At 41.8% G+C, this 15,480-nt stretch overlaps 1 protein-coding gene across 1 annotated transcript; it reads left to right on the top strand.

Annotated features, from left to right (window-relative positions):
- Positions 1-429: 429 nt before the first annotated feature.
- On the top strand, positions 430-5,906 carry hscb (HscB mitochondrial iron-sulfur cluster cochaperone). Its single transcript, XM_085786287.1, has 6 exons — positions 430-1,001; positions 1,093-1,189; positions 4,051-4,140; positions 4,311-4,455; positions 5,270-5,317; positions 5,480-5,906. The coding sequence occupies exons 1-6, from the start codon at positions 616-618 to the stop codon at positions 5,572-5,574; spliced, it is 861 nt and encodes a 286-aa protein (XP_085642413.1). The 5' UTR covers positions 430-615; the 3' UTR covers positions 5,575-5,906.
- Positions 5,907-15,480: the final 9,574 nt, after the last annotated feature.

Below are 15,480 nucleotides of genomic sequence, written 5' to 3'. Positions count from 1 at the left end.
TGTTTTTACACTTACACTGCATTTAATTTCCCCACCTGTATTCCCCATCCTCATAGAGAATATGTATTTTTCAATTGCTCTATAAAACAATAAAATAAAAAATCTTGCATCTGTCAACTCGCTCTGATTCTGGCTGCAGTAAGGTGGATGATCCAGTCAACTGCACTAAAAAACAACTCATAACTCGGTGAAATTTTGACCGTGTATAGCTATTACTGCTAAGTATGCAGCATCGTAACTGCATTTCTGATGTCCATAACGAACCAAACCGGCCAAATTCTTGGTTATTTCAGTAAAACATGCACATGAAGAAGGCATAATGCTCTGAGGGAGTGAGCGCTAGACCGACGCAAGATGGCGGCCGTGTGGTGGCGACGCCGTGTCAGTGGACAGCAGAGTTGGGTGAGTCGTCTAGTCCTTTTTATGTAGCTACCGTGTATCTCTGGTCCCGGGTCTCCGGCCGAGCGGTGGCGCTGTGGGCGCGGTTAGGAAAAGGTAGAGGAAGATCTCTGCTTCCTCTGTATCTCTCACACAGAGGAAGATGTTGATGTTTTGACAGGAGGATCCTATGTTTTGACTGAGCACTTTATAGTATATTTTAACATTAGAATAGAAATGCTGTCTTTGAACTCATTGCGAGCTGTGTGCTCGTCCAGGGCCGCCGCTCTGCACCCGAGCTGGCTGATGACGAACCGCCTGTCTGTTAATAATAAAGCTGTTACATGTCCAGCCGCACACTGGATGTCCACCAGCAGCAGCCTCCCTACCAAGGACGCATGGCACCGCAACGTGAACGTCAGAGCCTCAGCGCAGGGGAGAAGAGGGTTAACCTCCTCCACTACACAAGCCAACTCACCGAGGAGTTACTGCACAGGCCAAGTCAGACAGAACTGCTGGAACTGCAAAAAGCCTATTGATAAAACGCCTGTTTTCTTCTGCGTGTCATGCAATGTGGTGCAACCCCCAGAGGAAGGGGCGTCTTACTTCAAGATCATGGATTGGTAAGTATCTTTCCCCCTCTGGTTTTTATTATTATTTTATATATTTATGTTTTTTTTTGTTTTTTTGACGCCATGTGTTGCCTCTTTGCAGTGACTACACATTCACACTGGACACACAAAAGCTACAGAAAAGATACTTGCTGCTCCAGAGGTCTCTACATCCTGACAACTTCAGCCAGAAGTCTGTGGTAGGCAGTGGGGGTTAGGGGAGGGGTGGGGGTCTGAGCAGAGGTCAGCTGTGAGAGATGGTCTGTGAGTCAGTGGAAGCTTTCCTATCTATTAGCAGCAGTGGACACAGGAAAGTGGGTCTGACCCTTTGTCCCTATTAGGCCACTTGACTGTGCATTTTTGTTTTGTTAGTATAATACATTGCGACTCGGTCAAGGAAATGATATTGTGCAGAATTGAAAGTTGGCTTTGTGAAAGTACATTGTCTCGAATGTTGCCTCCACAAAGCAACTTTCCTACATTATGCAACCATGCAAACAAGGCCAAGGAGTCAAGAGCTAAACAACAGAGAAGTGAAAAGCCATCACATAGATGAGCAAAAATGAAAATAGAGTGAAAACAAACAGTTCAATTGTTCATATTTTTTTATTGTATGATTGCGAATAGGGGACACAGGGGAAAATGATGGCTCATTTCTGTTAAGTGATCCAGCAGGCGGCATGGGAACCTTGAATTGTTGTCTGATAAAAACTGATAAGACATAACACATGTCCAACAATGCACACAGTACAATAAAACACATAATATTAATAAAGGTGGAGATTGATACAACAGCAGTGGCCCTTGTAAAGCAGTTGCAGTGCACCCATACCACGAGTATGGACATGGTTCCCCTAAGCCCTTATTAATATCCTTTTAATTACACCTGACAACTTGACATGTCTTCCGTGAAAAGGTCGATGACAAAATACTATAACTCGTAACTTAAAACAATCTTAAAAATAAAGGTTAAGTAAGAGAAGATTGAAGTTTGACATATGGAGACCTTTTCCTCCTCCATCTGTCCATATATTTCATAACTTTTGCTACAATCGATATCTGGTGAAGGGAGAAATTATGAGTCATATGTCCCAAAGAAACTGTGCCGTTAAAACTAAAAATCCAATTTTTTGACTTAAAAACATGTTTGGTCAGAGGAGGAAAAGAAGTCAGTGGAAATTCTACCTCAAACCATCCAGAGAAGTTAATTATTGGCGACAACTAAGGGCTACCTTCATTATTTATTCATATACCAATTACGTCCTTAATTAATCAGTTCATTATGTTGTTTATGAAATTTCATAAAATGGGAAAATGCCTGATTAAAATTGTTAAAAAATTGCTTGTTTTATAAGGCCAACACCCCCAGATACAAAGATAGTTCATTCATGACCACAACAAAGAAAAATTGTAAATTCCAATCACAGTCTAGAGGCTGAAATCATGAATGTTCGGCTGTTTCACCTGAAATAGCCATCAAAATCAATCTTCTTGATTGAACAACAAATAAATTAAATGACAAATAGAAAAAAAGATTAGATGGATATATGTGAACTGCTCTTACCTCATCCCTTTATATAAATGTAAAAAATTAAGTATCTTAAAGCAAATCATGTGAACAGTCATTTTTAATGGGTATTCCACTAACTTAATGCATACAATTTCAGGTTATGAAGAATGGCAGCTTTAAGGCTTAGTAATATGTGCTATCAAGTTGCATTATGGGAAATTTTTCAAAGCTTGACCCATATTAAACCCTAAAAGTTGGGATATTTCCGCCCCTGTCGCTTTAAGAAATGATTCTTAAAATGCACGCAGCAAACTCAGAGGGACCGAGGAAATAAATTAGCCTCTATCTTCCTCTTCACTTTTGGTTTGTCTGTTTACATAAGGAGACAAGTGAACCTCTCTGAAGCTGGAATTTTGTGGGGAAAAATAGAAAATAGATTTGAGGTGCTTGCTAAATTGCATTCTGCCCAAAGCACCGTTGGGCTGATGAGAAAAGTAGGAGTATATTTTACATAAAAGTCTCGACTAAATCAGCTTTAAAAAAGTGTCACAGAAGGAAGTGCGACTTTGAAAAATAAGACCGATGGTTGTGAGCAGCTTAAAGTCAAATACGTTTAAGGGTTATTTCACAAAGTAGCAAATAGTGGACAAAAAGTTTCACACCATCCGGTTTCTCCCCCTCGCATGAATCATTTCAAAAATGAAAAGTGCACGGCAGTTTAGAAAGAATAAACATTATGGAGACTAGGAGGAGCAGAGGTCTGTTGCTTCACATGTAATTTATTCTGTACACTCGGGTGGAAAAGCACAATGCAGAATGTTGTCAAGATATGATATGAAAGCTAAACTCATATTCAGCAGAGTGTGAGGGAGAGAAGAGCTCGCCTAAATGGTTTCCTCACACACAACCTGTCCAATATTGTACTGACTCTGTTTTATTTATCAGCACCTCTGGCCATTTTTTCTTAATTAGACATCCTCTAGCCTCGGGGGTCTTCATCATATATAGAAAACTCATTACTTATACAAGGCTACAAGGCAGCCACCTACTGCACTGGTTGTTATTACAGAAACAGCTCCACACGATGGGCCCATGGGCCGGAGCTCGAGACTATTGATTTTCTCGAGAGCTGACAGACCTGATAGCTGCAAAATGTACTCAGATCTGCCAACCATTTCCAAGATATTTTCCTTCCCGTCTTGTTTCCGCACATCTGTCGTGTCAAACTTGCACCTGCATGGCTTGAAGGGTCCCTCTGCTGCTCGACTACAAAAGGGAAGTTGTACGTCATACATCTAATTGACACTATAACGGCAAGGACTCAGCGTTTAGAAAGTTGACAGTGGTATAGGTGCGGATGGCCAAGTGTAAAAATATCTCACATTGTGTTCTCTTTTGATATTTAATTCTAGATAATCTGGATTATTTGTTCAAAATGCAAAGCATGTTAGTCAGAAATCACAATGGAACAGGTTTTCCTTCTCGGAGGAATGAATACAGAATGAACTCGTCATAATTAGAAGCAAAACTCAACAGAGCCTTCTCTTGCAGAAAGAACAGGAGTATTCGGAAAACCAGTCGGCTCTCGTGAACAAAGCATACAAGACTCTGCAAAAGCCTTTGAGTCGCGGTCTTTACATGGTGAGTGGGAAGTCTCTGCCTCTAATGAACAGTTTATTTTCATAACTTCAATCCCTGTCTGTCTGATCTCCCCTTCAAGAGACAGACATCTTTACCATCTGACACTCAGGAGTAGTGACATGCTTTTAAAGGCGCCGTGCAGCTTGATGAACTGCCGTCCTGTGTTTCAGCTGGAGCTGGAGGGGATGCGAATAGAGGAGGGCACCGACTCCGGGGCCGATGCCGAGTTTCTAATGGAGCTGATGGAGATCAATGAAGCTCTTGATGAAGCCCAGACCCCAGAAGAAGCCAATAAGATCGCCCAAGACACCAAAGGTAAACGAATATGTCTCATCAGTTTATTCAGTCAGAGTGTGGGTAAGTGACTTGAGCTAATTAAATGAGGGGAATTTGGCAAGTGCCCGGTTAATTGGTCCTTACGCATCAGCTATTTCAAAATAAGAGTAGTTTTATATTGTATGTATACAATATTGGCAGCAGAAGCATGGTTATAAGCCTGAGCAGGTGGAGACATGCTTTACTTTCCAGGGTAAAGATTTGAGTTCTGGTTGATTTGGTGATACCTGTGGTTTCCATGGTAACAGCAAGTGGCGTTTAACACTACAAACAATTCCCCCCCTTGTGCAGCTACTTTGTCAGAAATTCAACAGAGGAGCTAGCGGCGGATCTGTTTACAGTGCAACCAAACAAACCCACCTCGTGGGTGTGCATGCATACGCAGACGAGACCAGCACTAACAATTAAAAACTACTGTAGAGAGTGGTAATTACATACATTATTCAAGGCATAACTAATGACAGAATAGGAATAATTGCCTTCCTTTGATTGACAATGCATAAAAAGGAAGGTACAAAATCTAACAGTAATCAATGAGGCATTCATGACAGATCTGGTCTATATTTGTCTGTGCGGTATGTTGGACTGATGCACACGCCAGAACTGTGTTGACACAGTATTTCCCTTTGATTTTCCCTAATGTTATTTTCACTTCAAATCGAGCAGTAACTCTTCAGAGGCGAGTGTGTGGGCTTTTTTTGTTTCTTTGCATCTCTAAGAATGAGAAGCACCATATGTGCTAAGTCTTGTTAACATGTGCAGAGCTGGAACTCGTCTCCTCCTTCATTTGCAGGGAAACTGGCAGAATTGACGGAGCAAACAGACGCTGCCCTCCGTAAAGGTATTATATTCAGATGTTGCACTGAAATATTCTCTGTTCCTCCCACTCGTCCCCTCTGTTTGTTTTCTAATCTATGCTGAGGCTTACCTTTAAGTTGCTGAGTGAGTCATTGATTCAACTTCCTTTTGCACTCTCTCTTTTTCTTTTTTCTTTTATTATCAGGGGAGCTTCAAACTGCCAAAGCGCTGCTCGCCCAAATGAAATACCATGCAAACATCGAAGAGAAAGTGAGGGAAAAACTTTCTCAATTCATGTAATTTCTCCTTTCATATTTAATATTTTTTAGCCACTTTTGTACAGACGCACAGGAATGATGATACATTTGTCTAGAATAATGTTAAAATTATTGTTCAAGCTGAATAATAAAGCATATGTAACGCACAGTACACAGCCGATCTTTTACTTAATCTGATATTTTTGATGGAAACCTATACAGATGTGAGGCTGTAATTGGATACATACAGTATCTCCCTTGAATTTAACTCATTTCACAAGCCTAATCATATCTGCTTGTACCTAATGTATCATTAAAGATGACAGAGATCTATAATTGGTTGTGATTAAAATGCTGCTCAGAGTGTTTATGTGATTATCCTGCCTATCAGTTCAGCATTTTGTCATGTGGGGCACACACACACACACACAGACACACACACTAGAGACAAACACAGAGGGACTCTCCGTCAGTTCCCCGGGTTACCTTTAGGTGGAGACACAACACCTCGGCAGTCGTCACGCACAGGAAAAGTACAGGCTGTACAAACTGGATGTGAGACCAGGAGGAAGTGCTTTATTAAGGTAGACGACCTATTGCGTTGTTAATGGTGGTTTCATACATCGGATTAATGCTATGATAATGAGGAAGACCCCGGTGAATGACGATGACTTGATGAGCCAAAGATCTGTGATCTGTTTAACGTCTTGCTCACAAATTGATGCACATTGACCCTGTGCACCTACGCCTGCAGCGCACTGACTCTGCATCAGAATGTCAATTCATCCACCTTCTCCCTCATTTAATTTGGGAAGGGATCTTCTTTTCTTTTTTTTTACTCCCCCCCAACACCACAGAGAAAAACTGTAATTACTTTGCAAATTGGAGCTCAAGTCGCATCAAAGCTTTTGATCCGGGAAAGTGATACAGTTGTAATCACACTGAAATATGGAGGGCTGTCACTTAATCTCGCTGCAGAAAGTGAACCATCCCGTCTCGCAGCATATGAAAAATGTTATTTGAGACACTCCAGCACCACAACCTTAAACTGCTCTGCGTGTAATAGTGGTTTTACACCGGCACTGTTTTGCTCTGTGCAGCTCAGTCCACCGGCACATCCCTCTGTATAACACATCCTGACGGGTTGTTTATTAAGTCTGGAACAACCATGTCATGTGTCTAAGGTTGTTTCTGCTTTTTTGTTTTTTTTCTCACCGTGGAGAAGCAGCTTCCTTAATACACATAGATGGACATTGAATTAAACAGGACCACTCCCACCACCAAGGAGACTAACAGGCCTATTTATTATTCATGTTGTAATCGAAAGGCATCTACAGCGCCTTTAAATTAATGAGAAAATGTGATCGACCAACACTGAAGCCGCTGCTGTCTCCCAGAACTCTTTGAAATTGAGTTTGAAAGACAAAAAAAAGAGGGGAAAAAAAAACTCTCCACAGCCGGGCTGTGAAATTGACTTGGATGGGAAAGCTTGGCAAAATGAACTAGGTACATGCGACCACCATGGAGCCTCTGGAATGAGTTAGGTCAGCATCAGACACACTACACAATTTACTGCTGCTGTTGGCGTGTTTACTCACTGCCCATGGTGCCCTGGGTTAATTCAGACATCCTGCACAGGTCTGCATGACCCAGTAAACAGAATCCCTCTTGGTTATCTTAGTAACTAAAGTGGTTTCTGGTTTGGTATTATGAGGAGGGGGAAAAAAAGCTCATTCAATTTCTTATTGAGAGTTAGATAAGGAGATCGATAACCACTCTCATATCTGTCCACTAAATATGAAGCTACGGCTTAGCTTAGTCTTACATGAAGACTATAAAGCAACTGAAAAGCAGCTGCTGGCTGTAGCTCCACGTTTAGAGGACACACGTGAGAGCGGTATCAATCTCTGTGGAGGAAGACAGATCCTCCCTGTGTGTTATAGATGTTGTTTACTTGCAACCTGAATGACTCACGTTATTGGGTTAAAGATCTCCATGTGCAGCAGCCGTGAAAAATGAAATCATTCTATAAGCGCATTGAGCACCAGTGTTTTGTTACTTGGAAAAAAAATCGCAGGAGAACAATTTTACCTGGATTAAGGTGTCTAAATAAACCTCTATCAACGTGACTAATAAAGCATGTCGTAATTTTGGTATTAATCACCTCCATAAGGCCTTAAAAATAAATATCATAATAAGATTAACGTGTTCTTATGACCTACGTCTTAATCATAATGTTCTCCTAATCACATTAAGACTGAAATGTTGGTGGGCCACTGGAACACAATCTTGACAGAAACCTGATAGAAAAACATGTCTCATTACAGAATGAAGGCTTATAATGAGAAAGTGCAAACAACCTGAGAATCCCTTAGAGACGACGGTCGGTCGGCTATAGTCAGTCAGTAGCCGGTGAAAGGTCTTGATTGACAGAGGTTAAAACCTGAAGATGACTCACTAGGAGCCGAGCTCTTCTCTGCTCACAGCCGAGCAGCAGTCGTTATGATCCTCGCCCTTCTGCTCAGCCTCTGTGTGACTCAGCTGTTGAGTGTCAGTCCCATCATCCCACAGACACCTCGAGCCCGCTGTGTGTGCTCGTGTCTCACCAGGTAGTAATGCCATTATAATCTACCACTATTAGGCTTTCTTCCCGCCCTTAATCCGTGTTTTTATGTTGTTTGCCTCATCTCTTTACCAAGCCGTGTCTTTGCCTCTCCATAAAGCTTCCCGAACTATAGCCTTCTCTGAAACCTGTTACCCTATAAATGAGTAGGCTACAATTTTTGACTCCTGCTCCATATATTTCCTGTATGGTTGTTCTGCCTGACTCCACTCACTCACTCACACTGTGTCAGATTATGAGTTTTAAACAACATGGTTACACAGTGTATTCCCTGCAGGCAATCTTCTACACACCAGAGCTACAATCTGAATATAAACTGAACAACACAGCAGCACTATTTACTATTATTCACTTGTGGTGACTTCAACACAACACCTGGCCATGTCCATTATGAATACTAATGTGATGTGATACAATGAACAATGAATAGAAACAGGCACTGCTACTCTCTTTGCCTTCTAAACACTCATCCTCTGTCTCTCCGTTTCCTGTTCATCATCATCTACATCTCATGTTCAACTTTAATGGGGAATCAGTTTATTAAAACTATGGATGTGATATCTCAAGCACTCCAGACTTGCTTTTCTTTTCCCACCATGAATGTAATTATAGGTCTAATCGAAACACATTGTGACAATAAAACCGCCTCTCTCTTCTCCGACGCGCCCGTTTGTGGAGGAGAATTCCCAGAGGTGTGAGCCTCGTTGTGACAGATGAGCCGCTCCTCTAAGCTTTTGATATAGGACCTGCAGAGAGAGATTTCTCGGGGAATCTCTGCTCTCCCCAGCAATATGAGGCGAAGGCCTGTGCATTTAGACGTGGCATGTTTGTGTGTTTGCGCACACGCGGCTGTATGTGTTTGCGGAGAGACCGGAATCAAGAGCCATGTCGTATTTTCAAATCCCTCTGACTTCGTTGGGCCCGCCAAAAAGCAGTTGTCAAGTAATCCCCTTATCGAATGCCTTCCCTAGAACCTCTTGTCGCATGCATTCCTCCAAATGATATTGGATTTGATCTGGTACACTGCTCCAATCAAATACTTTTGCTGTTGTGTGTTGCAGCCTACATCAGAATATTACTGTTTTACTGCAGTATTTTTATGAGGTAATTGGCTGTCTTCTTGATGCAGCCCAGTCAGATGTGTCTAGTGCGCCACTGGTGCACGTAAGACAAAGTTATGATGTAGCCACTGGTAACTCCCATCTGATCTAAACTCGCTTATAGATGTGAACGTATGCTGACACACTTCCCTAATAATCGGGTCACTCACTGCTCCAACTCAAGTCAAACTTTCTCCACTGAAGCTCCATGAAGTTAAGGGCATAGTTCAACATTTTGGCAAATTGGCCCATTGCCGTAATCCCGATAGTCATAGCAATCAACCATTGATTGTCGGTAAATTCATGCAAAACCGCTGATGCGTGTTGCCATCGGGGGCAGTTTTTCAGCAAGCAGTCTCTGCATTTACCTCAAAAACAACTCTGTCTTGTAACATTCCATTATTATCTCATAGCGTGGTGAATGTGCAGGTCACAACTTGTCCACCAGAGCGTTTTGGAGTTGTTGGATTGTGTATTTGATGAGTTTGATCAGTAAAACCAAGAAATTTCATATGCCTCCGTAGCCTAGCTCTGAGCAGCTCACAGCTCTGCTCCGCCGTTCTGAAAATAGCTTGCACCAACAGTTAAAGGTAACAAACCTACTGCTTTGACTATAGGGATAATGGCAATGGGCCATTTTGCCAAAATGTTGAATTTTCCCTTTGATAAAGAAAAGGTGGTTCAAACAGGTCAAATGTTTTATTTCAGAGCTTGTAAAGGAAACATATTTCAAACTGTTTAGGTCTTACATGATTGTTTTCCCCAATTACTTGCAGCTAGAGGTGCGGATATGCAAAAGTAGGAAAGCGAGGAAAAGCAAACTGATGTTGTTGTTGCATCAACAGTACAAAGAGGTGTAATCCCATAAAACAGATATCAAATATCTGAAATGTTTAAAAACAGTTTCCTCAGTTCTGACGAGGATAATCCCAAAGGAGAGAGCGGGGTACAGTCTTAATTAAACATCTGTAAAGCAGCAGGCTACGGGTGAATCTGAACATTAAGAGGGATTTTTTTTGTGCTTGGCTGTCCCGTTGAAACACCAGGAGATATTGCCTCAAAAGGCTCCTTTGTGGTTCTTGAGTTTGGAAAGCCTTTGAAGACGAAGAACCAGGGGCTTTAAACAAGGTGTACGCGCATGGAAACACAGATCAGCCATTCACTTTCAGCTGAGTTGAATGCAAACCACTCGCCTCTGGTGAGATCGCTCTCTTCACCTTATCTACTCTGCTATGCTGCAGATCCTCCCCGCCGCCTATCTCGCAGCAATCACATTGTCCACGGTTCAGATCTGGCCTCGTTTGTGTCTCGTCTCATCTGAATACCTTGCACACAGCATTGTGTTTCAGCGCCTAATCGAGCTCTGGGTTCCACTCTGACACTGTGGCTGTCAGATGGCTCAGGGCGAAAACTTTCGCGAACCCCTCCTGCTCTTCATAGTGCGTCTCCTTGTCTTAGTAAGAGTCGTGATAGAGCCATCGACGCCGAGCTCAAACTGTGATTGTGACAGAAGAAAGAGAGAGGACGTTTTCATCATGCTGCCTACAGCGTGTCATTTTTAAAAAATGTTTTATGCTTACATAGATGTAATGTCACTGTAAAGTTCAAATGTTTTCACTGTTGTTAATATCTTTCATCTTTTAATTTAGAATGTGAAAGGCACATTGACCCGCAGTGACCCGTGTAAAAGTTACCTTTCTTGTTTGCAAACTGACTCACTTGTGTCTAACCAGATTTCAATTATTTTTCTGACCCTGTGGGCACAGAGAAAAAAATCTGTACACACATAAATGACATATTGTCAGCTAATAAAGCTGACAACACGTTAGCATACAGTTTTAACACATCCCTGCAGATACTGAGAAATATTAGCATCTATACATGTGAGGCTAGTACTTTATAGCCTTGCTGTAGTCCTTGAGTTCCCCCAAGAGCAATATCTGGTTCTTTCCCATGCAAATGTAAAATATGTACATTTAATTTCCATTTATGAAATATATGTACATACAAAGTAAAAAACGTATATATGCTGTATAATAATTTCTGAAACCTATTAGAAAATAGAACAATGTTGGTTACACGTATGTCTCGACCATATGTATGCTTAACATATATGTACAATGTATAATACATAAATAAATACTTCCTTAACATGTCCCTTGTGACATGTAAGACATACACCAAATTCTTGCTACTGTATATTATATTTCCATATGGGTTAGCAGTGAAATGTTCCTCCATCTAGCAACATCAGTGTAACCTTATTCATTGTGCACATTTGGATCATTTTAATTTTAAGTTAACATTTTTTTTCTTGTTTTAATATTTAGTTAAAGAGACCCCGAGGAGTTTGCTTTTGGTTATAAAAGAGTCTCATATTAACGTGGATGAATCTACATTACCCAGACTTGTTAATGGGTCCATTTTCTATAAATATATCGTGTTGGTTTCCCGGACGCTGCCCGGCGGGTCATGGGAATAACGCATCCAGATCGCTATAGTTGGTATCGTTTATGGTCGGAACTATGACGGTATCTGGTCGTCTTCGAATTACCGACTTTCGTTCTTGATAAATTAAAAAATTATTGGCAAATGTTTTCGCTTTCGTCCGTCTTGCACCGGTCCAAGAATTTCACTGTGTGTGGCGTGTGGAGGCTAATGGGAAATGTAGTGTGAAAACTAGTCCCTTTAAATCACTTTACTGAGTTTATTATATAGCCTAATTCCATTATCAGTGCTAGTGTTTTTTTTTTTTTATCATTTTACATGTGGTACCTACCTGCCACTCTTTGTCAAACAGAAACAATGAGCTAAAAGACACTAAAAAGGGAACCACAGAGCAAGACAGCTTTTTTCCCATTGTGGAGCTCAAACGAAAACCTGTTTTAAGGTTGTTTTGCATCAAATAAGCTATGAAAAAAAAAGTGCTCTGGTACCTGGATAAACACACCAGGCAATCTGGTGGTTTCCATGAGTGAAAACAGCTCGGCACATCACAGATCTCTCCCTGTCACATCTTTGCAAAATTGAATTGAGGCGCAAACACTTGTAACAAGCAGCCTAACGTCTTAGAGATTGTAAGCAGCCCGGCGGTCGGTGTGAATGCTAATGTTCAATCCTCCAAGTAAAGAGACGTCACACCAGGCTTCAGCTTCACTGCAGCTGGGCCATGCAGGGACAAGATTCATTTCTTGAAGGAGAAGGAAGGAGCGAGACAAGACGATTGCATTGTGGTGCAGGTACAGACCAATTCTGAACTTCTGAAAACAAAATTCTATCATTGAGCTTGATTAATATGCAGGAATTCAGCCAAAATCCCTGCACCTGTGGCAGTATATTACCTTGACTTGATATTGTCTGTGAGTCTCACCACATTCTCCTGTATTTCCATTCAGGTAGTGGCGGTGGCGGTGGCGGCGGTGGGGGGGTTTGCAGTCAACCGTGCACATTAATTTGTAAGGTCTTGCTTTCCAAGCAAACAAAAGAAGCAACAGTCCCCCTGCTCTGTTTGTGCTGCCGATATCTCACATAATGATGACTCTCGTTACTCCATGCATCCTACCAAGTTCAACAACAAGCTAACCTTTTTCTACTGCAGCTGTTTCTATGACAACACAAGCTCCTGCTGCAACTTTAAAGTGTGATAAACACAAAAGCCAGATAATGGATTTGATTGATCTTGCTTCTCTCCACGGGACTGATATCAAGATTGATAGGGGTGTTTAGGCTAACAGGCAAAGATCAAAAGGTGATCATGTTTGTTTTTTTGCTCCACTTACACTTTTTTTTTTTTTTTGCAGTTCAAGGTTTCTGATCAGTGTGTTAGGATTATGACAGGATTTCTAGGTGTCATATTGTATTGGACATGCTTTACTACATGGGCTTTTTGCAGGGGTTAGACCGTGCACGGAGTCGACCACATACTAATATCCAGGTGAATCCATTTCTGGGGAAAAGATGCAGACCTGTCTTTTCATGTTATGAAAACAGCTGCGTTATTGCCTGCAGCAGCTATTGGATCTGTGTGTTATTGAAGCTCTGGTCGCCAAAGAAGAAAACCTGGGCTTTTCTCTGCCTTGCTTTCCTTATTGCATCTGACAGGACAGTGACCACATAACTCAATCCTGTCAGCAGCTCAAATTGAGGCCTTTGAGAAAGTGCAGTGCCGCTGAATGTCGGGCTTTGCTCAGCGCCTCCTCAGCTAAAAACATACAGGAATACCTCACCACTGTCATGGGTTGCAGAGTTATGAGGATTGGTGCTTTTAATCCAGATTCTGATATATATTTATAAAAAAAAGCAACATGTGATGATGCGTGGCACAACGGCGATGATGATGGTGATGCTCCATCCTCACTTTGAGTCTCTTGCCAATCACCAGAGTGGAGTGAAATTAATCACTCTCGGGTCTGTCAGTTGGCGTCAGCCAGGAGACATTTATCTTTGAACCCATGTCAGTAATTTGGCAATAACGGTTGCTTTGATTAATTCACTGCCTGAATCTCTGCCAGGAGAGCAGGAGTTCAGAGACAGTGACAGATTGATGATGCTTGTATCCTGTAATTCCGTGGCCCTCAAACTTTACAGTGATTATGCTTGTGTAAAAACAAGACAATACAGATAAATGGCGCACTCTGAAATTTGATGATATATATGAATCATTGTTTGAGTGCGGACCCGGTCTCCTCTCAGGCGTGTTATCAGCGTGGCCGCGGATGTTTGTTGCAGCCGCTCGCTGTGTTGTCGGGAAGTTTCAGCTTGATTTTCAGACTAGTTACGGAGCAGCTCTGAGGATTGTTTGCCACTCGCTGGCTGGCTGGCTGGCTGGCTGGCTGGCTGGCTCACCGTGTCCTCAGATCAGCTTCAGTCATGCTGCTTAAGCAAAACTGTTGACACATCTCAAGCTAACAAAGTTCATTCAAAAAAAGTTGAGCCAGGAGGAAGAGAGAAACATCATAATAGTTTGTCAAAGCTGCAGCAGAAAAAGCTCATTCAGCAGGTGCCACTCCGCATTCAGCCGAGCCACCACCCCCCGCCTTCGCCTTGGTTTGTTTTTTGTTTTTTTTGGACAAACTTGATGTTCACTTCAAGGCCTCTCGAGGGGCCCGCCTGAGAGGTAAACAACACTCTTAGGATATCTTATTCTTTTTCATTTGACAGCTCAGAATTGTAACCGCTTTTTCCTTGGATGCCGTCTTTGGCACAGATTTTCTCAGAACACCTTTTCTAGAGGCTAAATGGAAATTAATGGCTGTTATCTTCCACACAATTGAATCTATTACTGAGAAACAATGGAATCTTAATTTAGGAATCACTGGTGTTATTATTTTAATTCTGCCATATGTCAAAATGAAAAATTGCCATCATTACTATATTTAATTGGTATTCTGAACGAACGGTCACAACTACCTTGTTCATGGTTCTCTCCCCCAAAATAAACGTTAAGATACATATAAATGAGAAGAAGGGAAAAAAAACCCTCCTCTTTTGACCACTTGTCAAAATTAATAATGTATTAAGCTCAATGTTTGCAAACCGTCTAATTTAATTGGTCTCAAAGAGCAATGTGGTGGGGTTGTTTTGGGTACTGGACACACACTTGCTGTTGACTGCAAGTTGTTCCTGTTGCACAGAATGAGAAAAATAAAACTGGACTTGGGTTAACAAATAATGAAGCCAGTTATATCTTTTTTTTTTTTCTTTTCTCCAGTGTTTTTCCACCGGGTCCTAAGTGAGATCTTAGCAGCATTTTTGACAGCGTAGGTCATGGGAAATATAAATTTTCTCAGCAGATGGTCTCATCTGGCTTATCAGAAAGACCCCCTCCCTCTCATCTCTCTTTCTCTCTGTCGCTCTCCATCATCATTCCCCACGTCTCTCTCTCTTTCTCTCCTCCTCACTCCCTTCAGAACATCTCAATACAATGCGTGCTCATTTCTTTTATCTTACTTGTTCATTTACTGTCCGCCTGTTTGGACAAATACCATCTTCAACCTATCCATCAACGGTACGAACTCAAACTGTGGCTTCCACTAGTGAGACTCCATCTGTTTTTATCTGTCTGACAAATACATTCCTAGTTGATGGGGAGTGGGGGTGGGTGGGGGGTATTTTGTCTTGATGCTGTGTAGTGTTGCGCGTGGGCGTTGGGTTCCACTCTATATTTCATATAACATCAAGTTGCTGACTGTAGCCATGGAAACCCTGCCACACCGTTACCCCTCCC

The sequence above is a fragment of the Trachurus japonicus genome, chromosome 9 (assembly GCF_045865225.1).
Source record: "Trachurus japonicus isolate A0001 chromosome 9, Traja_1.0".
NCBI lineage: Eukaryota > Metazoa > Chordata > Actinopteri > Carangiformes > Carangidae > Trachurus > Trachurus japonicus.
Note: the sequence above shows the minus strand (reverse complement) of the source record. Positions and strands in the feature narration are given on the sequence as shown.

What these genes read in the sequence shown, in the direction of transcription:
- hscb (XM_085786287.1), top strand. Translation starts at nt 616, where the DNA reads ATGCTGTCTTTGAACTCATTGCGAGCTGTGTGCTCGTCCAGGGCCGCC. An exon ending in TACTTCAAGATCATGGATTG is followed by an intron (nt 1,002 to 1,092) that starts GTAAGTATCTTT and finishes GCCTCTTTGCAG; the next exon opens with TGACTACACATTCACACTGG. An exon ending in TGAGTCGCGGTCTTTACATG is followed by an intron (nt 4,141 to 4,310) that starts GTGAGTGGGAAG and finishes CCTGTGTTTCAG; the next exon opens with CTGGAGCTGGAGGGGATGCG.